Source organism: Ictalurus furcatus, chromosome 11, assembly GCF_023375685.1.
Source record: "Ictalurus furcatus strain D&B chromosome 11, Billie_1.0, whole genome shotgun sequence".
NCBI classification, from domain to species: Eukaryota; Metazoa; Chordata; class Actinopteri; order Siluriformes; family Ictaluridae; genus Ictalurus; species Ictalurus furcatus.
Genome location: NC_071265.1, coordinates 17,214,777 through 17,241,655, shown reverse-complemented (window position 1 = coordinate 17,241,655; position 26,879 = coordinate 17,214,777). Strand labels below are relative to the sequence as shown.

At 38.3% G+C, this 26,879-nt stretch overlaps 1 protein-coding gene across 1 annotated transcript; it reads left to right on the top strand.

The window, feature by feature from the left end:
• The first annotated feature begins 1,074 nt into the window (after positions 1-1,074).
• On the top strand, positions 1,075-25,101 carry ilrun (inflammation and lipid regulator with UBA-like and NBR1-like domains). Its single transcript, XM_053636640.1, has 5 exons — positions 1,075-1,358; positions 2,483-2,637; positions 12,218-12,415; positions 17,194-17,498; positions 24,037-25,101. The coding sequence occupies exons 1-5, from the start codon at positions 1,201-1,203 to the stop codon at positions 24,070-24,072; spliced, it is 852 nt and encodes a 283-aa protein (XP_053492615.1). The 5' UTR covers positions 1,075-1,200; the 3' UTR covers positions 24,073-25,101.
• Positions 25,102-26,879: the final 1,778 nt, after the last annotated feature.

Here is a 26,879-nt window from a genome sequence, read left to right as displayed (position 1 = left end):
TCACTGAACTGTAAGAAATCGGCTGAATGAAATTGGATTTACATACAGAAGAGCCAAACAAAAATCAGCACTAACACCTAAACAGAAGAAAACAAGGTTACAGTTTGCTAAAGAGCAGCAATCATGGAGTATGGATGATTGGATGAAAGTGATATTCAGTGATGAATCACAAATCTGCATTGGCCAAGCATATGACGCTGGAACTTTTATCTGCTGCCGTTCTAGTGAAACATATAAAGATGACTGCATGAAGAAAACAATCAAATTTCCCAACTCATCTATGATATTGGGTTGCATGTCAGGTCCAGGGGAGACCTCAACAAGTGAATACACACGTGTACACTGAAATTTTGGACACTTTTCTCATTCCATCAATGACTCAATGACATAAACAGTAAACTGTCCGGATCTGCTTGAAAATTTTTGGTGGAACTAAAATCGGTCCATGAAAAGGCTCCATCCTACAAAGCTGATCTATCAATAGCTATTCGAGAAAGTTGGAACCAGCTTGATGGAGAATATAGTTTTTCATGCATTAGTGAAGTCCACGCTACAAAGAATTCAGGCGGTCATAAAAACCTGAGAAGGAGCAACAAAGTACTAACTGTTATTTTGTTCAGCTGTTGCTGTTGATGATTCCACAATTTTCCTCAACACTGAGTGATTCCAACCCCCACCCGCCCCCCTCTACTTGATCTGAAAAAAATATGCCATTTATTTAAACAAAACAATTTCATTTCATTTGTTCGAGATATGTTTCACGAAGCCAGAATGTTCAGCTATTCAGCAAAAAATGTTTTATATCATATCTGTGATTTGTTTATTTGCTATGAAGTTTTAAAAAAAAATGGGTGAGCATCCTCTAAGTGTGGTGATCCCATCATTTTTGGCAGGGGTAGTAGTTCAGAGATGAAACATGAATTCATGTATGAAGCTATAGCACTGTTTATAGGTTACCATCATGGAGAGGAATGAGGATAGTGTGTGTGTGTACACACTCTCAGAAACAGAGCTAGGCACGCTAGCAGAAACATGAGCTCGAATAGCAACAGCTGACGTTGTGCGTTGTGACGTCACGCGTCCCCCTGAACCATGCGTACTGAGGGCTCGCCGTCGACTCTCGGTGATTGTTGTTATGAGTGAAGCAGGCCTCGGACTAAATTAAAAAGTTCTCCCGCCGCTGCCCCGGGAAACCTGCTCATGGAGGGCATGGACGTCGATCTGGACCAGGAGCTCATGCAAAAGTTTAGTTGCATGGGCACCACGGATAAAGATGTGCTAATCTCTGAGTTCCAGAGGCTGCTGGGCTTCCAGCTGAACCCGGCTGGCTGCGCTTTCTTTCTGGACATGACCAACTGGTGAGTCCGAGGAGGCGCAGAGGCCTAACTTACTCATGAGTGTTTCCACAGCACTGATTTGTCACAGTATTCGTTTTCAACCCGTAAGAAAATTTATTTATTTATTTATTTATTTGCATTGTTGCATATAAAACTACATGAAGTCGTGTGTCTAAACAGTAGAAGTAAAACGTGTTTCGGTTTTTGTGGCTAAGCTAACTTTACTTCAAAAGTACTACTAGACTAGCAAGTATCCGTGTAGCGAAGTTCTCTGAAAATGTAGAGGCCAAATGTGAACGCACGTGAAATGTCAAACGAAGGCAAAATGTAACCCAACTGGGCTTAAATTTGCGGCGACTGCGCTGGCACAGCGTTAAAGCCTCCTGTGTTGTTGTTCTCACTGTGCGAGCAAAACATTAGCCAGGTGCCTCATGTTTGCTAACTCGGCTAATATTAGCGTCCCTCTGCTTGTCAACAGAACTAGCTCGCATAGTCACGATTTAACAGTCAGTCAGTATTTTGCTGTCCGACGTGAACCAATAAATGAAGTATTACTGAAGTAAAACGCTCAGGGTTACATTTTTAAAAAATATATATATTGATATATTTCTGAGCGTGTACATATCTCTTACATCTTTTTAAGTCGCTGACTGATAACTAGCTTGCTAACTGTAGCTAAGTTTTGATAACTCCTGTGGTGGGTCAAAGCGTTTGCACCGAGTTACATAACGCACCGTGCTCTTACTCATAATATCCCAAATGACTTGACTTTATTTTCCAGTTTTACGATCATTTGCAGCTTATCTTCGGCTGTTCTGTGTACGTGCGTTTTATTATGTACACTGAGATAATAACATGTTATATTGTACAATCCCACATCGCTGTGAACGGCATGTAACCTGTGTTTCTGTGGAGAGATTTTGTAGACTAGATTATATGGCTTTTTTTTTATTTGATAGGTTTTAGGGATTAATTCACACCCTTAAAATCTGTATTCTGTGTTGATATGATTCTGTAAAGCTGCTTCGAGGCAATATCCATTGTAAAAATCGCTACACAAATTGAATTGAATTGAAATGGCGTGGATTTTGAATTCCGTCAACTCTTTTCTCTTTCTTAGGAGTGTATTCTCTCTTTCCTAACAGGAATCTTCAAGCAGCCATTGGAGCATATTATGACTTTGAGAGTCCAAACATCAACACGCCGTCAATGTCTTTTGTAGAAGATGTGACAATCGGCGAGGGCGAGTCTGTGCCCCCTGACACACAGTTCACAAAGACGTGGCGGATACAGAACACAGGTTGGTGCTGACTTTCGTTGTTAAGACTTCTGGAAAAGACAGGGTCACATGACTTGAGGTACCAGTACTGTAAGGGCCTTTTCACACCTATTAGTCCTTTCGCTGTGTCCGAATCAGAGGGAAATAATTAAACAAACCAAGCGGTCATCCTTGTAAAATTTTATTTTATTTATTAATTGCTCACAAATATGACCGTGAAGAAAAAAAAAAGTAAACCTTTACCATGTATATGAAGTGAAGAAATCGTAAAAAAGAAAATCACCCGAGCAAAGAGCCGTCGCTCCATAAATCGCTAGATAATTATATAAATAATGGCCGTATCTCAGTATGCGATCTTGCGTCCTTGTGTACTCGTTCCACGTCATCATACACCGCCGAATTCCAATGCTTAAGAACGAAAGTGCCCGGGACGCGTGAAATTACCTGGATGCATCTTTGATCTTGATATTGAGGATACGACCTGCGGGTGCAGACCTGAGCGCACCGAACCCGCTTGAAGTCCCAGAAGTCGTTGCGGCAAAATACTAGCGGGTGACGGAAGCCTGACCCGTGCGTGTAGTTTTAACGTATTTTTAAAGATGTCGATCTAAATTAATCATATTGTGCAGGTAAAAAGAGTGATTTTGATATATGATTTCGATCGAGATATGAGGTTGTCGAAAAGTCGAATTTATCCCTCCGAATTCCATCCATCTTCTATACCGCTTTATCCTTTTCAGGGTCACAGGGAAACCTGGTGCCTATCCCAGGGAGTATCGGGCACAAGGCAGGGTACACCTTGGACAGGGTGCCAGTCCCTCAGAAGTATTTTGATTAAATTATGCTAGCTTCCATCCTGAGGTAACGGTAAAGTCGTTAGCTTAGTCTTTAGTTAAGGCGAGGTCGCAAACAGAGCGGTTACTACATTAAAACACGTGTAATTAACTTTTGTTTAATCAGATAGTTAAGAGTAAATCTATTAACCACTGCTAGAAATGTGCAGGGTTGCATTGCACAACAGGAAGATTTGTTCTTTGTTCTATCAAGGTAGCCTGACAAGACCGGTCTTCACGAGAACGCAAGTCTGTTCTTTGCGTTCTTAGACTTGAGAAACAGCCAATTTGTTTTATACCATGGTCTGTCTGAAACCTCTGTTTTGATTGGCTGGAAGGTGTGCATTAATACCGTATCTACAACAGGTAGTTCCAGTTAGTTTAATCACCGTTCTAAATGAATGTGCTGCCTGTAAACTGTAATTATTCAATTACTGTAATTACATAAGTTCATTATTAGTAGAGATGCGTCACGGACGCAGGTAATTCTCACACGCACGCAATCACTCTGTCGCTCAGAACTATTTACTGTAATTCATTTAAGTAATGTCATCTTTTTGCACTACTTTGTCTGTGTATGATTTAGAGTGGGTGCTTTGTGTCGGGTGGTTCTTTGTCCCCACGTCCGTCGTGCGTTGAAATCGTGTATCACACACCTAACCGTGGATTATCCCTGACTAATAGATATTTTTGTTTTAGTCCAAACATTCAAAACACATTACATTTCCACAGCTCTGTGCTTTGCCCCAGTTTGCACCTTGTGGGTCCGTGAAACAGCTCACATTTACAGACAACTGCAGACAAACCAAAATACACTGCATGTACGGTTCACTTCCTGCAATTAGGTCCATTCAGAACCTTTAAAGTGCTTATCATATTCTGCTCATATTCCAGTCTCTTTAAAACATATTCAAAGTGATGTGTAATTTGAAAGTTACTTTTATGGATATATATAAAAATACATGATGAGACTATCCACTAGTCAGGATTAAAGGACCCATGCCATGTATCTTTATTTATGTTAGTGAATTCACACAAGTGCTGAAATACTGCTGCTACCCCTCAACTGAACGTGTATAGGCTAGCCTGCCGTGGATTAGGGAGAGTCTATTTTACACCAGAATGCTTTAAATGATTTGACCTTTACACCAGGTATAGTGTTTGGGAAGTGGAGCCCCCCCCCCTTTCATATCTATTTTTTTGGTGCCTGATGTCCACAGCATATTCTGTACTAGTGGTCTCTAACTGTAAAATAGCAAAGTATAATATCTATGCTGGGGGTTTTTTTTTTGTTGTTTTTTTTTTTGTTTTTTTACAATCTAGAGCCATAATGAAAACACAACATGGGCTATATTTAAGCTAGACTGTCATTTATAATTTGAAACTTTGTGAAAGTTTGACCTGCTACCTGGCAGAGCAGCGGCTAAAATTATGTTGTCTGACTGAGCTACAACAAATACTCAAAAATGAGTGATGAGTTAGTTTTAAAATGGTACATTTTAAATTATGTACACTTATTATTGACGGTTATTAAACCTATAATTTCCATAGAATAATAGACTACCTCATTGACAGACAGTGTGTTGTGACTTCTTAACACAGTGTGTTTTTTTTCAAGACACTCAAGTTTCTGCAATCCTCTATAGCTTGGTAGGCATATGCAAATGAAAACATGGAGCAAAATCCCAACTAATCCACATGAAAATATCTACATTTCGGCAAACAGTAAGGTCCAGTGTAGTCTATGCAAACATGTCTTGGTCTGTGGGAGCACTTGAAGAGTGAGCTGACCAGTGTTAACATCGCTAAAACAAAATGTAACCATATTATAGAATGCAAACCTCTGACATTTACAGCAGTCCCCATAGGGCTGGGTGATATTGCAAAAAAAAAAAAAAAAAGAATATGAATGATTCTTGATTATAATTTCATTTTTTTCTTCCAACATTTATTATTTATTACTGTGGACTTTGGAAGATGTAGATGTGCAAAGGCCGAAGGTGAAAATGATGTAATTCTGACCGGCGAGTTACCGCTTAGGCTGTAGTGCAGCATTCTGTTGTACATAAACTTGTTCATCAGACTTTTTAAACCTGTAACAATTCCATATTTCTGAAGTGATATTTGAACCTTGCTTCAAGCTCAGTCCTCGCCCAAGTGCTGCCTGATTATCTTGCCTTTTTTCTTTTAAAAAAATAAAATAAATCTAAGCACACTTCAATTCAATTTTATTTGTATATCGCTTTTTACAATAGACATTGTCTCAAAGCAGCTTTACAGAAATATCAACACCGTATGCAGATATTAAAGGTGCGAATTTATCCCAACTGAGCAAGCCACTGAGTGGCGACGGTGGCAAGGAAAAACTCCCTAAGATGTTAAGAGGAAGAAACCTTGAGAGGAACCAGACTCAGAAGGGAACCCATCCTCATCTGGGTAACAACAGATAGTGTGAAAAAGTTCATTATGGATTTATATGAAGTCTGTTTGGCCTTAGAAGCAGCTGTAGTCCCAGCAATCTGGAATTGGAGTAGATGAGAGCTCCATCCAGAGGTAGGACATCCGAAACGGATCAGGCAGGTCTGGAGAGCAGATAGGATCAGGATCTCTAGTATCTCCATAAAATCGTGTGTGGCTCGACAGAAGGAGAGAGGGAGAGAAAAGATTATTAGGACTGTGCTTAGCATAATAGAAAGTATAGTCAGGGTAGGCTTGAGTAAACAAATACGTTTTAAGCCTAGACTTAAACATCGAGACTGTGTCTAAGTCCCGAACACTAATTGGAAGGCTGTTCCATAACTGTGGGGCTCTATAAGAGAAAGCTCTTCCCCCTGCTGTACCCTTCGCTATTCGAGGTACCGTCAAATAGTCTGCATCTTTTGATCTAAGTAGGTGTGGCAGATCATAGAACACCAAAAGGTCGCTTAGATATTGTGGTGCGAGACCGTTTAATGCTTTATAAGTTAATAATAGTATTTTATAATCAATGGATTTCACTTGGAGCCAGTGCCGTGTTGATAAAATCGGGGTGATTTGGTCGTATCTTCTGGTTCTAGTTAGGACTCTAGCAGCTGCATTCTGGACTAACTGGAGTTTGTTTATGCTACTACTGGAACATCCAGACAGTAAGGCATTACAGTAATCTAGTCTAGAGGTGACGAAAGCATGAACTAATTTTTCTGCATCATGTAGTGACATTATATTTCTTATCTTAGAAATATTTCTGAGATGAAAGAAGGCTATCCTAGTAATATTATCTACATGAGCATCAAATGATAGGCTGGAGTCAATAATCACTGCAAGGTCTTTTACTGCTGCACTTGATGAAACAGATAGACCATCCAGAGTAACCATGTGATCAGAAAGCTTACTTCTAGCTACACGTGGTCGTAATAAAAGTGTTTCTGTCTTATCAGAATTAAGTAAAAGGAAGTTAGTTAGCATCCAACGTCTAATGTCCTTTACACAATCCTCAACTTTACTAAGCTGCTGTCTGTCCTCTGGCTTCGCTGAAACATACAACTGTGTATCATCAGCATAAGAGTGGAAGCTAATTCCATGTTTACGAATAACTTGACCTAGAGGGAGCATATATAAAGTAAAAAGCAGTGGGCATAAAACAGAACCTTGTGGAATACCAAATTTAACCTCATGCGTGGAGAAGTCTCCATTTACATCTACAAACTGATAACGATCGGTCAGATAAGACCTGAGCCAGGAGAGGACTCTTCCCTTAATGCCAACAACATTTTCTAATGTTTCACACAGTGTTTCTTTTGTATTGGTTTAAACGTTTAGATAGCATTTACGGATGCTTTTAAATAGTTAAATGTGCTTTTATATACATGTACAGTCTCGTTTAGAACATTTTGAAAATTGCATTAAAAAATATGATTTTTGGGTTGCGATTTTTAAGAAAAGAGAAAGTATGCGAGAAGAAAAGGCCCTCGCCCCGCTACAGAGCGCTTGGGAGAGCTGCCCAATGACACACAGGTGCACAAAATTCAAATGGGAAGAGCTCTCTTTATTCAAAGAAAAACAAAGTATGTATCGTGCTTGACACACAACAGAGACAATGAGTTAACTATTGATTGGCTAGGCTGAAGGGCATATTTGCATAAAACGGGAACCATATCGGTGTAAGAGAGGAACAACTCCATATACGGTTTCATTTTTTTCGTAATTTAATTCAAAAAGTGTTACTTTCATATATTCTAGATTCACGACACATAAAGAGAAATATTTCAAGTCTTTTTTGTTTTCATTTTGATTATGGCTTACAGCTCATGGAAATCAAAAATCCAGTATCTCAAAATATTAGAATAAAGAATTTATAATACAGAAATATCGACCTTCTGAAAAGTATATTAATTTATGCACTCAATATTTGGTCAGGGCTTTAATCTTTTTGCATGTATTACTGCATCAGTGCGGTGTGGCATGGGGGCAGTCAGCCTGTGGCACTGCTGAGGTGTTCTGGAAGCCCAGGTTGCTTTGATAGCGGCCTTCAGCTCGTCTGTATTGTTGGGTCTGGTGTCTCTCATAGATTCTCTATGGGGTTCGGGTCAGGCGAGTTGGCTGGTCAATCAAGCACAGTAACACCATAAGCCGTGTTTCCACTGTAGAAACTTTCCCCAGGATCTAGGGACTTTTGGAGGTACTCAATGTGTTTCCACCGCAGGGACCAGGGTCTAAATTAAGTTCCGGGTAAAATATTCCCCTTCAGAAAGTTCCTACATGGGAGGTGGTACTTTTTCAAAGTTAAGGAACTTTGTGGCGGGTGGGACATGCATGATGAGGGCACGCAGCATTTTTTTTTGAACCACCATTTTAAAAGTGTTGCGGTGCGAACTGTAACAGTTGTTTATTGCGATTCGAATCAACACAGTGGAGTTTCTTAAAAAAATTCGAACGATGGCCCAACGATGAGGTTCATGCCGAGGACGAAATACAACGGGAACTGGAAACGACGACCTGCAATGAAAAAGTATACCTAAATATCAAGTTGGTTATGCGAGCTGGGTGGTGTTCACACAGGAAAACAGTGCAGAGAGAAGCTTGTGCGGGCGCATGCGTTCGTCTCTGTCATCTCATGGTCAGTCTCCGCAATAGCTGATGAAATCTGTTTGCTTACTTTCTCAATGATCTCTCTAGCAAAGCAATACATCACAATCAACAGAAGCACAGCTTGAATCTCCTCCATGCTTGTTGTTGTTTCAGCGTCGTTATCAGTTTTCAGAAAATAGACTGTCCATTTTTTAAACACGAACCTTTATCCAAAGATTTAAAAAAAAACAAGCTTATCCCCTGCCCGGGAATCGAACCCAGGCCATGGCGGTGAGGGCGCTGAATCCGAATCACTAGACCGAGCAAACATTTTACATTATTCCATCATTAAAATCCACTTACTTTGTGCCAATAATCAGTTTGATTGTAGCATACTTCGAGGCTTCATGTCCTCGCTAAGGGCTTGTCACATGCAGTCATGCTGTACATCACCGGACTAATTTGCCTAATCTTCACTGTACTTTAGACCACGATGGAAATGCAGACAACAAAGGTCTGGAGGATCCAAATGGACCCTTGAAAAAAGTTCCTGCGACTTTTTGTTCTGGGTAATTTCCATTCAAACGCGGCTATAGTCAGCAAACCAGTTACTAGTATTTTTGGCACTGTGCTCACTGCTGGAAAGGAAATCAGCATCTCCATAAAGCTTGTCATCAGATGGAAGCATGTAGTTCTCTAAAATCTCCTGGTAGATGCTGCATTGATTCTCGACTTGAGAAAACACAGTGGACCAACACCAGCAGATGAAATGGCACCCCAAATCATCACTGACTGTGGAAAGTTCACTCTGGAATTCAAGCAACTCAGATTCTGTGTCTCTCAACTCTTCCCCCAGACTCTGGGACCTTGATTTCCAAATTAAATACAAAATTTACTTTCATCTTCCCCATGATTGTGGTTGTGTGTACTGAATCAGACTGAGATATTAAAGGCTCAGGACACCTTTGCAGGTGTTTTGAGTTAATTACCTGATTAGAGCGCTTCTCAGCTCGACATTTCTGTATTATAAATTCATTTGAATATTTTGAGATACTGGATTTTTGATTTCCGTGAGTTGTGAGCCGTAGTCATCAAGATTAAAACAAAAAAAGGCTTGAAATATTTCACTTCATGTAATGAATCTAAATTAAGTGAAAGTTCCACTTTTTGAATTAAATTACAGGTGGGAAAAAATGAACCTTTCCCTGATATTCTAATTTTTTGAGATGCACATGTGTGGTATTCACGAACTCATAGGAATGCGAACAAATGGTATTCGGGAAGAGATGTAAATGCGTTCAGATGGTGAGGGGCTTTATCTGTCTGTACCTGGTTGAAACTGGATTCGTGCAGTGGTGAAAGACGTAACAAAGGACCAAAAAAGAAAAATGTTAACAAGGGAACAGCGAGTGAAGTGTAACCTATAGTAAACGCATTAATTCGAATTAAATTGTGTGCTGCTATTTTAGCACTTCAATGATAATAAGGCTGCAATGAGTGGTGAACAAAATCAGTGTCACTTAGTTCAGAAAAAAATCATTGAAATGGATTTTTTCAGCAAGGCATTTCCTAAAAACACAAAACATAAATGTTATGCTGTAAAAACTACACAGGCCTCTTTTGCTGTAGAATGTAATACAGTACTGGTGCTGTTGGGGGCAATGACCGTGCTGCTGTTTCTAGTCAGAATAGTTGGTAAATGAAATATTGTCATTAATCTCCTATAACGTAATGTTTCATGGAAGAGGCTTGATATTTTATAATTGAACCGTCAAAGTAGTAAAATATGTGAAACACTAGTGTGAAAATTTTATAGTTCAATGAGATCAGTTTTAACTTTGGCTCATTCAGATCAAAGATACGAGAATGTTTCTGTGTAAACTACTGATTTAGTACAATCAAGAGAGAGAATTCATGTGTCATCATTTAAAGTTGTATAGTTATTAGAGCAGGGAATGATCATTCAATTAGCGGATTATTAAAGAAAAAGTCATGGCTTTGCAATAACTGCAAGTGCATGGAAAATGCGGCAGTACAAGGTCCTATGACAGACTGCAGTATGAATTTTACACAAGCTGACTACTAATGCAGCACTGTCTGTCCGCTTCTTTACAGCTGGAAGTTAGAAATCAATCTCGTATGCTAATTAACATTTAAACATTAATAGGAAAAGAGAATATTTTACCAGCTCTGTCTGGTACTTTTCTCTCTATTTTATGTTACTGCTGTTCCCACCTCGCTTTCTTTATTATCTCTCTCTTCCCCCTCCCCTGACCTATTCAAACTTAGAAAAACTTAGAAGCAAGGTGTGTTCTTAAAACGGATTAAAGAATAAAAGATGGTTTGTTTGTTTTTTAATGGGATGAAATCTATTTGGGGCACAGGTCAACATACCTGGGCTTAGTGCCAAGGTTTGGGTAGTTTTCAAAGACAAATAAGAGTAGAGACTCTTATTTCTTGTTAGATAATGTACAGTATGCTGTTAACAAGTTCACTGTTTGGGCAAGTTTATTAAGTATGTTTTTTACATTTTAAGGGGGTTCTTTGTATGTAATTAGGTGTGCGATTTCCTACAGAAGAGCCTTTCATATGATTTTTAAAAATTATTTATCCTAATGCTGGTTCTATTAAATCATTGGAATGAATTATGTTTTAAACTTTTCTTATTGTGTATATTAGAATTGGGTAATATTCATCAGAGTATGTGAATAACAAATTAATCAATAGCTACAGCCCATTTATCTGAAAAGATAAATGGAGAAACCAGTCAGTCATTTTTATTTTGCAGAAACCACTTTCTGCTCTGTTTTATACATGGCACCTCTCCGCCTGCTGTGATTGGTTAATTTTTAAAAGACTTTTAATTTATTTAATGAGATGTTTTATTAATTTATTTAATGCTGATTAGATCATTTTGTAGTAGGATGTCTATAGTTTGATATGGGTTACTAACATCCAACCTCAATCCCACCCCCAAAATAATATGGCAAGTATTCATAATCTTTAGCTATATATAACTTTTCATTTTGAGTTAAAAATCTCATAGTGCTTTGGGATGAGCTGCACTGCTTCAGATCAGCGAGATACCTCAGAGCTGAAGCATTCAAAGCCTTAAGCATCATAAGCAGGATTTGGTAGTCAATGTGGAACTTAATAGGCAGCCAGTGTACAATCAGGATCAGACTAGGGCAGTGTGCGCTGACTGTCTTTTCCTGGTAAGAATGTGTGCCGCTGCCTTCTGAACTAGCCGAGGCTTCCTTACGGAGTGATTACCTCCATGCTGTTTGGAATAGCGCCAACTTATTTAGCACCGCACCAAGCAGCACAACTTCTGACTATTCTGTTTCTCACGTGAGACGGTGCGTTTACCCCCTCCGTCATTCAGTTAACCTGGATTCAGTTACAGATCACTGCTATTCCATGAAAATAAAAATATTGCCACCATTCAGGTGTTATTTTCCCAGCATGCCAGCAGCCTGGTGTGATACCCACTACAGGTGCATTCAGCATTCTTTCCTTGTCCACTGAAGTGACACCTCATTTCTGTTTCGCTTTACTTATTGTGCATATTCTATTTGCATTGCAGCAGCCACGTTCTCTTCTAGCAAAACATTTATTAATACATTCAAGTCAAAATGTCAATTTGGTCACAGAGAAGAAAAGGATTCATACTAATCTTTGTATTCATATTAAAACATTACATGCTGTCTTATATTCTATAGGAACAGAGTCATGGCCCCCAGGCGTTTGCCTGAAGTACATTGGTGGAGACCAGTTCGGTCACGTGAATATGGTGATGGTGAGGTCTCTGGAGCCGCAGGAAATTTCAGATGTCAGTGTCCAGATGCACAGTCCGGCCAATCCAGGAATGTACCAGGGCCAGTGGAGAATGTGTACAGCCACTGGACTTTTCTATGGAGGTGAGGCACCATACAAAGAAGACGCACAATTAAGGCAGTTCTTATAGTTTATTTTACTTGCACACACGCAAAATAATGCAATTTTCCTCTGTTGTTGATGCCATTTGTAAAAGAAATAAGCATGAAATATACCATGGCTGTCAAACTTTGATTATATAACAAATACCCTTACACCCCGAGTGCATTTTTAAACAATTTCTGTCTGAATAACGTCCCCTAAACTAAACTCGCTAACCCCCCCATAATCCTTTTTTTAAATTTTAATATAAATAAATTTTGAACGAAGTATTCTCATCAGGTTGAAAAAATGTTAGGTTAAGAAACTGTTAATAAAAACTTTTTATTTTTTTAAAGTAGGCGTTCAAAGTAGAGATGCACCGATTATCGCCGTTAAAGGCAATCTTTCACACTATGGGCTATCGGCCAATAGTTTAAAACTGCAGTCTATACGCTCTGCGCTGCTAGAATTTTACACTGGAAGTGAGCAGCAGTGAAGCGGAAGTTTCGGCGTCGAGTCTAATTTTATTAATTTTTTTGCAGCGTTGAATTAAAGCGCCAGTACACCGTTGAACGATTTAAATGAAGATGAGTTGACAAAAAAGTATATATATATTGCACAGAAACATATATTTGTAGAGTAGTGTATTTCATATGCATTTAATGTTAATATATAAATATATTATATTATATATGACCAGTTTGATGTTCAGTGATGGAGTAGAAATGATTTTGTTTGTGGTGAGTGAATGTGAGACTAACAGGAGGTTTTTTAGAATTCAAAGTTAATATGAATTAATAATATTCAATAAGTTAAGAAATCTTTACTTCTTAACTTAATCTTCAGAATTTAGTTATAGTTAATTAGAGTAATGTGTTTTCTGTTGATGAGACCAGGTACTGTGAAACAACCTGCTGAAACGGAGAGAATAAGGTTTTTATTTGCATTTCTTTCAGAATTGTGGAATTATTAATTTAGAAGAAGGCATAAAAGGCAGAACTATCAGTATCAGCCGATATCACTCTGAATAATCTTTATCGTATCAGCTGAGAAATTTAGTATCGGTGCATCTCTAGTTCAAAGGAACAACATGTTTGTGTTGCCAGACATCCATTAATGAGCATGCGCATATATATATATATATATATATATATATATATATATATATATATATATATAATATAATATAATATAATATAATATACACACACACACACGAGACTCCACCCATTGACTTGTGTCCTCTGTAGTGGACTTTTTGCTTTCAGGCATGTCCTTTGACTTTTTTGAGCTACTCTAGCAATTCCTGCTGTACTATACAGATTACATCCTAGGATTTCTAGTGGTGTCATGTTATAGACTGGGATGCTAGGAACAACTTCTTACACTGCATCCAAATATATTTTGGGGACATACATTGCCCTCCACTAATTTTGGCACCCTTAGCAAATATGAACAAAGAAGGCTGTGAAAAATTGTCTTTATTGTTTAACCTTTTGATCTTTTGTTAAAATTCAGAAAATACTCTGCTCTAAATGCTATCAAACAATTGCAAACAAAACAGGTTTATCAAAAAAAATCTTTGTTAAATATAGGTGTGTGTGACAATTATTGGCACCTCTATGAATGAAAAAAATATATTTGAAGTATATTCCTATTGATAGTTTTCATTTTTTAAATACACCTGTGTGACTCAGAACAGAAAATTGTTCAACCATGATTTCTTGTTTCACAGGGGTATAAAAATGAGGTGTAACATAGGACAAATTCCCTTAGTCATTCATAAAAATGGGTAAGACCAAGGAAAAGGTTGTTGAGCTTCACAAAATGGGAAGTGGCTATAAGAAAATAGCACAAGCATTGAAAAGGTCCATTTACTCTATCAGGGCATTAATTAAGAAGTTCCAGTCAACTGGAAATGTTAGGAATCAACCTGGAATTGGACGTGTGTCTGTAAGCAAAATAGAGCTTTTTGGTAATAAACACCAGAGGTGGTTTTGGTGCACACAGAGAGGTAGCCATATGGAAATGTGCCATATGGAAAAGTACCTCATGCCCACGGTTACATATGGTGGTGGATCTTTAATGTTTTGGGGCTGTTTATCTGCCAGAGGACCTGGACATTTTGTTAAGATACATGTCATCATGGACTCTATCAAATATCAACAGATATTAAATGAAAACCTGACTGACTCTGCCGCAAAGATTAAAATGGGCCGTGCTTGGATCTTCCAGCAGGACAATGATCCGAAACATAAATCAAAATCAACACAGAAATGGTTTACTGACCACAAAATCAAGGTCCTGCCATGGCCATCCCAGTCCCCTGACTTGAAACCCATAGAAAACCTGTGGGGTGAACTGAAGAGGAGGATCCACCAGCTTGGACCTCGAAATTTGAAGGATCTGGAGAGAGTCTGTATGGAGGAATGGTCTCAGATCCCATGCCATGTATTCTCCAACCTCATCAGGCATTACAGGAGAAGTCTCAGAACAAAGGGAGGCAGCACAAAGTATTGACCAAAAGGGTGCCAATAATTGTTGCACACCTATATTTAACAAAGGTTTTGTTTTTGGATAAACCTGTGCTTTGTTTGCAAATTGTTTATCCATGAGAGCAGAGTATTTTTGTGAATCTTTTTAACAAAAGATCAAAAGGTTAAACAATAAAGACTTGGCTAACTTTTTCACAGCCTCCTTTGCTCATATTTACCAAGGGTGCCGATATTAGTGGAGGGCACTGTATAATGACTGTGTTCAATTTTAATAGAAAATATATTATCATCATAGCAATAACAAGCAAGAGAAACAATCCAGAATGATCATTTGTTTTTGTTTTGTTCAAGTTGAATTTATTCCTGGATTAATATCACTCTACTGCCATAATCTGCTCATTTTTTTTATTTTCTGAGTTTGGCTGTCTTTTCAAACTAAAATGGTCCTGTGGTAGAATGTTTTTTTTTAAACCCAAAACAGGTTGGAAATCAGGAGGGTCTCAGGAGGATATTACACATATGTGTGTGCGTATTAAACACAATCAAAGTTAAAGAATAAGAATAGGGAGAAAAAAATTAGAAAATGTATTCGGTGCATTGTTTGTTTTGTGCAGTTGTGACATTCTGGATGTAGTGCAGTATGTAAACAAAGCAGTTCTCAGCAGTTGGTTAAAGAGCAGAGTGCAATAGTTTCACGTAATCACACACCTGTTCTTCAGTGGTATGAGTGGTTATTAAGCAGCCGCACCACCTGTGGAATAAAACTGTCTGTCTGTGTTTGCTCTGCTGCTGGAGTACCGTCTACCTGAGGGTAGTAGTGAAAAGAGACTTTGGCTCAGGTGGCTGGGGTCTTTTTATGATTCTTGAAGCCCTCCTTATGCATCTCCTGGAAGCTCACCTCCAGTGATGCCCTGTGCCGCTCTGCACTCGAAAGCAGTGCATGGAATATTGTGCATAGACTTGATTTTGTTGCAAAAACTCCTGTAAATACTTGGATGCGGTTTTTGCAACACATTTATATCTTATGAAACTATTAAACCAAATGCAATGAAACATGGAGATGTTTGTGTGGCGCTTAAGTGCGAGGGCGAACATTTTAACCTACAGTACGTGATAAATGATCCACATGACACGGGTTACCGTTAACAGATGAATCTATATTTTAGAAGCACAAACAAATGGCAGAGGCTAACTTGCTTCACTCACAATTGCACCGAATGCAGGCCCTGGGAAAACCCCAAACATGGGTCTTAAAGCAACATACTCCCAGACCATTACAATGTTTTGGGCTTTAACTCGTGTGTGTGCAAGCAAGCTTGAGGAGCAGAAATGTTTAAAGAAACATAAACTACCATATTTATCAACGTTTTAATGCATTTTCTTTACAGGACACTTATCTTTTAGCTGTTTCATGTAGTGTAATATCAGGATATGTCACTTTGGAACAGAATATAATTTATGCTGATGCATTCAGGAGTTTTTGAAAGGGAAGTTAAACACCTTTCAGGGGTACATACACTGAGTTGCCAGTTTAATTTCATTTGCAAATATTTCACTCAGTTACATGTTGCATGGTTCGAGTATGTTGTAAAAAACCTGCAGGCTAGCATTTCTAGCATCAGTTCTTTTCAGTTGAGCCAGTGATTCACTGGACAAAAATAACTTGGATTGTTCTGAAATGTGCAAACAGATGGTGCACGACTATATAATTCAGTCCAAAATCCCACAGTTTTGTGTAGAATGTCAACGCAGAACAGCCCACTTTCGGTTGAATGGGCTATATTAGCAATCTTGAGTGCCTTCTACTTACAAAGAACAGGACCGCTGAGGAGTGGAAGCATTTGCCTGGTCAAGTGAACCCAGGTTTGTTTTTCATCGTGCTGATGGACAGATCAGAATTTCGCTCAAACAGCATGAGGTCTTGAGTGTTGTCCTGTCCAGTGTGAACAGTACAGGACAGTGGCCCATTGCAGAAACAGCAACATGTAATTTACCATTGTTGTTGGTATAGTCCCTTTATGGCTACAGTTAATTCACACTTGAATGGAAACGTCTAGCATGTTAATGTACCATATATCTACAGGAATGGCTGCACAAGCAAGTTTTCACTGCTTCACTGGTGTATGAACTTCTTAAATCTCAGACTGGGCAGCCATCCCGTTTGTGGAATCTGTCCAGTCGATTACAGCCAAACGAAGGAGGAGCAAAACACTTCTACATAGATGTTGCACTGAATAGTATTTCTGTCCACCATTAGAAATGATTTGTTTTGAATTGTTCTGTAGATGTGATCTGGGTGATCCTGAGCGTAGAGATTGGGGGTCTGCTTGGGGTCACACAACAGCTGTCCTCCTTCGAGACCGAGTTCAACACTCAGCCGCATCGCAACGTTGAGGGAGACTTCAACCCCTTCGCCTCACCGCAGAAGAACAAGCAGGACGCCAACGAAGATAACCTAAAAGACACCAGAGGCCCCTGGGTGGCACCTCTGGACTCCATACAGCAAGATCAAAATGGACTCTCTCACAACTCTGTAAATATTACGCCAAATGGTCTACAAAACAACCTATCAGTAGTGACTTACAGTCAGGTAAGTACATTGGAGGGGGGGTTCCTTCTTTCACACAAGCTCAAGCTCTATTTATCTTAATATGTTTCTCTGTTCATGTAAATAATTAAGGACAACTCTGTTTTTAACTTATCTTGATCAGGCCTGTCATAACCACAGATTTTTAACTGAAAGCTGGAATTTCAGATCTTTTAAATAATCTTATGTAAATCTTATACAGTACTGTGCAAAAGTTTTAGGCACCCTATTTTTTTTTTTTTTCTGGTGCAAACTTTGTTATACATTTTTATTTTATGAATTCTACATTATCGAGTCTGTACAAAAACATTTTAGATTTCCAAACATTAGTTTTCCAGCACAAAATTAAATGTTACAGAAAAATGTGTGTATGTCAGTAAAGAAAGCAGGATATGAATGGCAAGAGATACTTTTCAGACAAAAAAAAACATGATGGCTGCTGGATTTTGCTGCAAATGTGACAAAGTCTCCAGAAGAACTGTGGCTGGTTCTGCAAGATGCTCAATAAAACCTACAGCTAATTTCCTTATAAAACTACACTAAGTCTACCCGAGACGCTTTTTTTTTTCACACCAAATATTGCCTTTGTTTATTATTGTTTTCTGCTCTTTATAGTATTTTTTTTTTTAATGGAGAAGCATTTAACTTCATTATTCTTGAAGGCATCTTTGCTCAACAGCAGTGGTTCTCACCCAGGGCGGTGCGGAGAGATCGGAAGGGGGGCGCAAATTGTTTTCAAGAAAAAAACACAGACAGGGCATCGTTTTGGTACTAAGTGTATTTTATTGCTTTTCTAATAGGATGTGCATAAATGGAAAAACCCTGCGTTTTCTCTCCCTCAGTAGTTTCTTTTTGTTGTGGAGAGGCGGAGCTTAGCCTGACTTTTATCTAGCTCTCAGTGCAGACCAGTGTTACCAACTTAGCCACTTTTCAGACCCCTTTAGCGAGTTAAAAAAAACAAAACACCTAGCAACAAATTTAGCAACTTTTTGAACAAACCTTAGAAACTTTTCAAATGCCCCCAGTACTATCCTGCAAGCGTGAGGTCTTGCTTTCCTGCTGCGCACTCACCTCTCTCTGTGTGTGCTCTGTTCAGTGAGGGGCTGAGAGCCGGAGATTTAACAATGTCATGGATAACGAGACACGCCCTTCATCCCAATTCACATCATTCATATGAGAATGATTTTAAAATGCAAGATGAATGGAATGTAACACGTTTTACATGTAAAATAGTACACATTATTACAATCTAATTATCTTGTTCAAAGTAATTATAGTGTTCAGAAACATTTTTGATCATTCATGTTCCATACCTGTCCGTTATATAGTTTTATAAAAGTCATGTTATCTTTTAAAAATCATAAAAGTTATGAAAAGTAATTTAAAAAAGTACAAAAGCAAATAAAAATCTATCAAAAAAGATTATAGATTAGGTTATATGTAGATAGATTTTATATAGAATAGATAATCATTATACTTGGTCTCCTCCAATAATGGGGGGCGTGCCACATGATAGTGGAGGTGGGGGGGGGGGCCTTTAATTACAAAAAGTTGAGAACCTCTGCTCTACAGCATTTCTTTGAATGTGCCTAAGACTTTTTCGCAGTACTGTATGTGTATAAGCCTTATTGAACAGCCACACCAAACCAGAAAGCAATATTTCTTTTGCTGTCATATGCGTCACACTGTCTGTAACGATTGCCAACTGGTACAATCACACAGATTTTTACATACTTTCTTGAAAGTGGCACTAGCCCATTTGGCCAAGACATTTTGTTGCAAATCTAACAATCGCTCCATGTTATTGAGCTCCTTGAAAGCAAAATTTAACCATTACATTTATTTGCTTTTGCAGTGCCGGCCTAAATGTGTGCTATATATTTCAATGTCTGACTACTAAAATTAGCAAAGGTGTGTCTGATCAAATTGTTTAGGTTTTGCTGTGTTTGTGCCCTGGAGAACTGTCTCACATCAGTTTTATTTTGTTTTGATTTATTATTTTTACTTTTGCTATTTGTTCTGCTTGATGTAGTGTTTCCTAAATTAGTTTGCCTGTTAATGAGACCTTGTTCATTTTTGAATGTATGATTTGAATGTCACTCTGACAAATCAAAGACGAGGCCCCATTATATACACTGATCACTGATCCAACATTGAAACCTGCCTAATATTGTGAGACCAAAACAGATTTGACCTGTCGAGGCATGGACTCCACAAAACCTCTGAAGGTGTGCTGTGGTATCTGGCACCAAGACAGCAGATCCTTTAAGTCCTTTAAGTTGCGAGGTGGAGCCTCCATGGATTGGACTTGTTTGTCCAGCACATCCCACAGATCCTGGATCGGATTGAGATCTGGGGAATTTGGAGGCCAAGTCACCACCTTGACCTCTTTGTCATATTCCTCAAAGCATTCCTGAACAATTTTTGCAGTGTGGCACGGTGGATCATCCTTCTGAAATGGCCATCTACTGCCATTAGGGAATTCTGTCACCATGAAGGGGTGTATTTGGTCTGCAACAATGTTTAGGTAGGTGGTACATGTCGGAGTAGCATCCACATGAATGCCAGGACCCAAGGTTTTCCAGCAGAACATTGCCCAGAGCATTACACTACCTCCCCCGGCTTGCCTTCTTCCCATAGTGCATCCTGGTGCCATCTCTTCCCCAGGTAAGTGACGTACATGCACCCAGCTGTCCACATGATGTAAAAGAGCATGTGATTCATCAGACCAGGCCACTTTCTTCCATTGCTCCATGGTCCAGCCCCACAAGACCTGTCATATTGGAGATGCTCTGACCCAGTCTTCTAGCCATCACAATTTGGACCTTGTCGAAGATCCCCACATCCTTACACTTGCCCATTTTTCCTGCTTCCAACATATCAACTTTGAGAACTGACTGTTCACTTGCTGCCTAATATATCCCTTGACAGGAACCACTGTAATGAGATAATCGATGTTATTCACTTCACCGGTCAGTGGTTTTAATGGTTTGGCTGATTGTTTTGTGTGTGTGTACATAGGCTCTAAAATTAGAATAGGATGTTTGTATAGGAAAAGGAAGAGCCAACCGAAATTGTTCTAGTGTTTTTAGGAAATAACATTTATTATTCTGAAAAAGCTTTTTTCAATGCATTCCTTTGTCTGGTCACATTTTACTGGATACCAGCTGATTTGATGAAGCCATTTGATCGGCCAATCTAGATGATACATTTTTCCCTATTTTACTGGATTGAATTTCTGATTATGCCCCTGCTAGCACAACACATGAGATGCTTCTGAATAATTTTTAGAAGCGAGTGTGACTGACTCTGCTAGATAGAGTTCAAGCCAAGTCTCCAACTTAATCTAAATGACTCAACGATGGCTTTGCAGACCTAAATAATGCAGCTAAGAGAGAGAGAGAGAGTTCTTTAGAGAGAACTTATTTTGAGTAGTGTAGGATTCGCTCTGTTTGTTTCCCATTGCAGCTTGGCCATTTTTGGATATCTTATAGTGGAGGTTTCCAACCACAGCATCTCAGACTTACCAGTTCCAGTTACACCGGTTATACCAGTTACTGGCCCGAAGCAATTTTTTCCCTCTTGGCACTGAGTGCACTCAGCTTGCTTCTGGGGAAGGAAAAATACCATTTAACCATGAGGTAGTAAAGGTGTGTGAAGAAATTAGCTTTATGGACTCTCATACACACAGTAACGCCTTGATATTAGAGCTACAACAACTAATTGATGATAATCGATTATGAAAATCGTTGTCAAGGAATCTCATTATCGATTAGTTGGTCTGCGCACGGCACGGGGTGCGTTAACTCATTACCTTTCTTCTGTTCCGAAAACACGCATTGGAAAGTAAATACTAAAGTTGTGTCCCAAATGATGTAATCTGCACTGTGTACTCTACCGTCTAGTGTATGATGTTTAGAAAGGTAATTTCGTCTCAAATGGAACAGTAGTGGGGTTTCTTTTTTACTAACCAGAAGTATAAGCAGTTTCCTAGTCGGTGGCAAATGATGTCAAATGCACGTAATGTGACGCCGCTAGCTTTAGCAGATACCCAGAGTCACTGACAATAAATTTCTAGTTTACTGTATTTCAGCGTTACCTTTTATACCCAACATGACCTCGGTGACTATCAGACAAAGGCGCAAGGCAGGGAAGCATTTTATATTAAATGCCGCGGAGAAGACTGTAACCTGTAAACTTTACAACGTGTAGCGCGGAAGCATGAGCGTGATGCATGAGCACAAACATGTTTATATCCAAAATGCTCCACTGTTCAAGGGCTTGGGGAAACTGGTGCGAGTTGCTTAAAAGGTTTAGTTTAATTCCACTTTGTCATTATATGCTCTACTTGCACACTTGTAGTTTAAAAGCTGTCATTTATTATAACAGAAGTGATCTATTAGGAACGAGGCCGCGTTGCTCCTCAGTCACAGTGTAGATGTGCCGATAAACAGTGGGAGCGCGAGTAAGATTTGTAATATCTCATAAAAACGGTATGATCAAATTAAACACAAGTAAAATAATGTCTAAAGGCAGTGAGTAACCGAAACCACAATGTACAGTGAAAGTGAGATATAGTGTGTGTGTGTGTGTGTGTGTATGTGTGTGTGTATTTATATATATATATACACACACACACACACACACACACACACAAATAAATGAAAATTAAATTAAATAAACGAAAAAATGGTACCGAAAGTCCCCCCATCCGATTAATCGGGAAAAAATTATAATAATCGTCCGATTAATTGATCATGAAAATAGTCGTTAGCTGCAGCCCTACTCGATATCCTAAACACTTGGCTGCTCACCATTAGCAAAGACATACATTATATACAATTTTGATTCCGTGGGTACTTCTTTCCTCCAAAGTGCTAAATGATTTTAAATATAGAGAATAACCAACTCCACATAGACACACAGTGGTACAGCATGATTACAACCTGTGCAGGGTCGGATAAAGGTACTTTAGTGCAGTTAAATGGGATAGCTTAACAACATAGGCAGCATAAACTAACTGGTTTTACATTAACCATTTTTGTGATTCCACATGCATGGCATTTTAATTCCTCTTTCAGTGTAAGTGGCTTACATCAGAAACCATCAGAGACCTCATCATAGTCCATAGAAGAAACACCGTTCTAACTCTGCTAAACAGTCTCATCCACTGCCCAGTTTCAAACTTTTTCCACACTTGATCCAACTCTAAGGTCCTTGTAATGAGAAAATCAGTTCAATCAGGTGTCTGTGTTGAGAGTCGAAAAAAAAACCTAACAGGACCGTGCCTCCCCGTTGCTTTTATAGCAAGTACATAGTCTGTACTGGTTTAGCAGATATACTTTGGGCTTTATTGTACTATATGCCTCGGTACAGCTCAACTTCAGGAGAGGAGCACTAGCTCCAGTGGCTATGAAGCAATAGAACAAATAACATATCATATTCACAGAAATAAATCCTACAAACTTCTATTGAATAAAAAAGCAACTTTCATGTTTGTCAGGCTGTACTGGCACTTCCTTTTACTTTAGTCACCAGAGTTTGCAGCCCGTTAAGGTTAGGTTGTATCATTTAAATTATATGTTTGGAATGGAAATTATGACATGATGCAACAGATTTATTCCCTACTCACGCAGCACTGTCAGCATGACTATGCAGAAAATGTTTAATCTTGTGACCTACACTATGGAGTTGTCCTCCACAATATGAAATGTAAAACGTTGAAGCTTGTGATGGTTTGATTATTACCATTGTAATACTCTAGCACGGCTGTTGCATTAATTAGTTTGATAGAATGAGGGCAGCTGTACCCCAAAGTATACATTTTTGTATTTTTATGAAGTAAAAAAAAAACACCATAGATTTGTAAATAAATATATATTAGTGTATATATGCCTCATGCCTAATGGGCAGGGGTGGGTAATACATTTACTTCATTACATATGCTTGAGCAACTTTTTGAAAAAAATTTACTTTTAAGAGTAGCTTTAACTGGCCGTACTTACACTCTTACTCGAGTTCATCTTTAATCACAGAAATGTACTTTTACTTCATTACGTTCGGTGGTGGTCCTCCGTTACTGTTAATGAATAAATGTCGTTTTAATAATTTATATCAAGTATAATGAGGTGTGATATCACTGGGATCTGCTGCTTCATCTTGAACCCGGGTTATATAACATATAAACAGAGCAGACAGACTTTCAAGGAGAGGTGTGACTTACAGTTCTCCATGTAGTCTGAGATTCAGGATTTTTCCTTCATTTTAATCCGATCCGAAGTAACTTGCTACTTGAGTAGTCTTCTCATTGGATACTTTTATTACTCTTACTCAAGTCATTATTAATATTATTACCTTTAATGTTAATTGAGTAATTATTTTTTTATAAGTAGTTTTACTTTGAATGCCACAGTTATATTTTTCCATACTCATAACAGACTTGGTCCAACTGATAACTAATTATCAAACTCCCAGTATATTTTTACATACTTTGACCTACATATCTGTTGTTTTGTTTTTGCTTTTGTCTCCCTCTCCACAGGGCTGTCATGGGCCCTACCCTTTTGGACAGTCTTAAGAGAAAAGAATCATCATCACCACCAGGCAGCTCAGTGGAGCCGTCACTCTGGACTCCCCCTTTTCTGCTGGGTTACGCAGAGGAGCAACAGATTTCTTATAAAGACTTGACAACCCTACTCTCCCCTTGCGTTACAACACAACCTAAGATATGGACAAGGCTGTTTGGATCTAAATCATCATTCAGCCATCTTAAACACGCATGTGTGAATGCTAAATTAAGACGAGTGCTAGAAATCCTCAAAGTCAAATACACAGGTTTTTTTTTTTTATTGTTGCGTTGCTGCAATAGTCAGGTGAGCTGGTGTGTATGTGTGTGTGTGTGTGTGTGTGTGTGTGTGAAGGAGTGAGTGTAAGAGACAGGTCGTGTACGTGTGCTTGTAAGCTTGTGTGGACCATGCACAAAAGAGAGATGAAAAAAGCCATTGAAAAATAACTTTTGCTTGTCAAGAAACTTTTATAATTTTCATTGTGAACCATCTGATTTTACTGAGAAATCACTTCATTTTTTAAAGATATTGATTCGTTCTAAACAGAGTTATTATCGGAGATCTCAGCAGTACTTCTAGTCAAAAGTAGCTTTCAGGATCACTACACAAACTCAACAGTAGTGCTTGTTAAAGGCCAGAAGATGGAACTGTTGAACCGCTGAACATACAAACACACAGCTATGTAAAACTACAGCTTAATAGGGCACTCAATTTTTCTCAGCAAAGTTCACAACCAAGGAGTTCTACAGCTCCGAATTATACCGTTATTATATTGGTATGCCCTATGATATTGTCATTGTGGTCAGTCATGTGATATATTCATTTTCCTTCGATGGTCAAGAGCTTTTGAGCTTGTGTGGTGGTTTAAATCCTAGAAGCTCACGATTATGGCATAAATGTTTAGCTCAAGCATTAATTTCAGGAAAACTGTTTTTAATGCAAGAGACTTCAGAAGCACATTGTTATGGATTATTTGGTTGGGTCTTTTTTTCCCAGGTCCAGAAAGATTTTTACAAATTAAATTTATCAAACTCTCTTCACTCTTTTTTTTTTTTTTTCTTCTTCTTTCATAACTGACATTTCTTATTAAAGCCCATGTATAAAATGCAAACAAATTAATATTTACAGGGAAATAATGCTTAGCCTAAATCATGTTTACACATCAAGGTTATGAAAGGACATGATGAATTCAGTATGTCAGTGTATGTATTACACACTATTTATATAATTTAAAATGAAGTTTAAACTTTGTAAGAATGATTAACACTGAATATTTCAGATTAAGTTTTAATGTCATACAGTTATGAAATTGGCTGAAATAAGTGTGCAGCATCCCATTTTAAGTCACCATGTAAAACAAGCCATCAGAAAGCATATGCATTGCAGATGCTGCTTTGTGTCCACAGTCACTGTCACGTTAGGATAAATAGCTAATTAGAATTTCATTTATGATGATGAGCTACACTAAGAAACGTTTGGCAAAATGGCTCTCTCTGCTATGCATCTGGTGACTCATGAAGGGAATGTCATTGACACGTATGCTTTGTCTGTTTTCCATATTGTATATGTTTTAGTTCAAATCACTCATTATCTATGCAGTGTTTGAAGGGGATTATCTATGTTTTTGTTTCTCCAGGTGAACACAATATGTTGAAAATATGTCATCAATACCATAGAGCTAGCTGAGTCTTTGATTGCCAGAGAGGTTAGACAGGGAATATTCCTTCAGCTTTCCCACAGTTTTCCCACAGCTCAAGGACAGTGTCGTGGTCTCATGAGTCAAGTCTTCCTTGGAGTTGTATTGGTGAATGTCCTCATCCCAACTGCAGATATAATTATTTCTTTTACTGTTGCTGTCTGGCTTATGTGTGCGAGAGGCTGTATTTGAGTGATAAGTAGCTCTGTTGTGTTTTCTTTTTCAATTTCTTTTCGTTTGCTGTTGTTTTCCGCACGGTGGCATGGTGAATGGATGAGCAGAGTTGTTGGCATAGAGAGACCTATGGTAGCACATTTATCAACAAGAGAAAATACAGAAATGAAACCTTTTTTCCTGTATGTGTAAATGAACATTTCTATAATTAAATCAATACTTAAGAATTAACACTTTATTGCCAGCGTTTATTGCCAATCTAGTTTTTTTGTAAATCTTACTTTGACATCATCAAAATAATGTATTAAAAATACCTACCTTTATCTGTCGTATTGATCAGCGTTTTAACCAAAAATGGGACATTAAGCATATGGAGGAAATCAGAAATCAAAAATAGATTGATGGATAGATAAATGTAATAATAGGAAAATAAACAAAGGAATTAATGACTTGATAAAACAAATATAATTCATTTTTGAATTAAATTTAATCCTACATTTATTTTTGTATTACTTTTTCCTTCATTTATTGTTTTCTGTGTTAATTATTTTTTAATTGATTTATTATTTTTTACTTGTGTTTATTTTCCCCCATTTATTTTTATACTTATGCGTTCATTTATTTTTATATTTATTTATTCCTGCAAGTATTTATTTCCATATTTATTTATTCATTCATTCATTCATTCATTCATTTATACATTCTATTTCTTTTTTACTTTTCCGTGTGCAACATGCAAATGAGGAGGCGGTCCTTTTGCAGCTCTAGGGCATGATTGGTTGAGAGCTCACGGATAAGCGTCAGGTCTAACTAAGAGACACAGATCAGAGTTTTCAAAGTAAATGGCGGCAAGTAGCAATGCACTGTTCAGATTGCTACGGTATGCAGCAGATCAACTGGAGAGTTGTACGTTATTTTCACCGATTCGCATGAAGTCGAATTATTTTG

What these genes read in the sequence shown, in the direction of transcription:
- ilrun (XM_053636640.1), top strand. Translation starts at nt 1,201, where the DNA reads ATGGAGGGCATGGACGTCGATCTGGACCAGGAGCTCATGCAAAAGTTT. An exon ending in TTTCTGGACATGACCAACTG is followed by an intron (nt 1,359 to 2,482) that starts GTGAGTCCGAGG and finishes CTTTCCTAACAG; the next exon opens with GAATCTTCAAGCAGCCATTG. An exon ending in CACTGGACTTTTCTATGGAG is followed by an intron (nt 12,416 to 17,193) that starts GTGAGGCACCAT and finishes ATTGTTCTGTAG; the next exon opens with ATGTGATCTGGGTGATCCTG.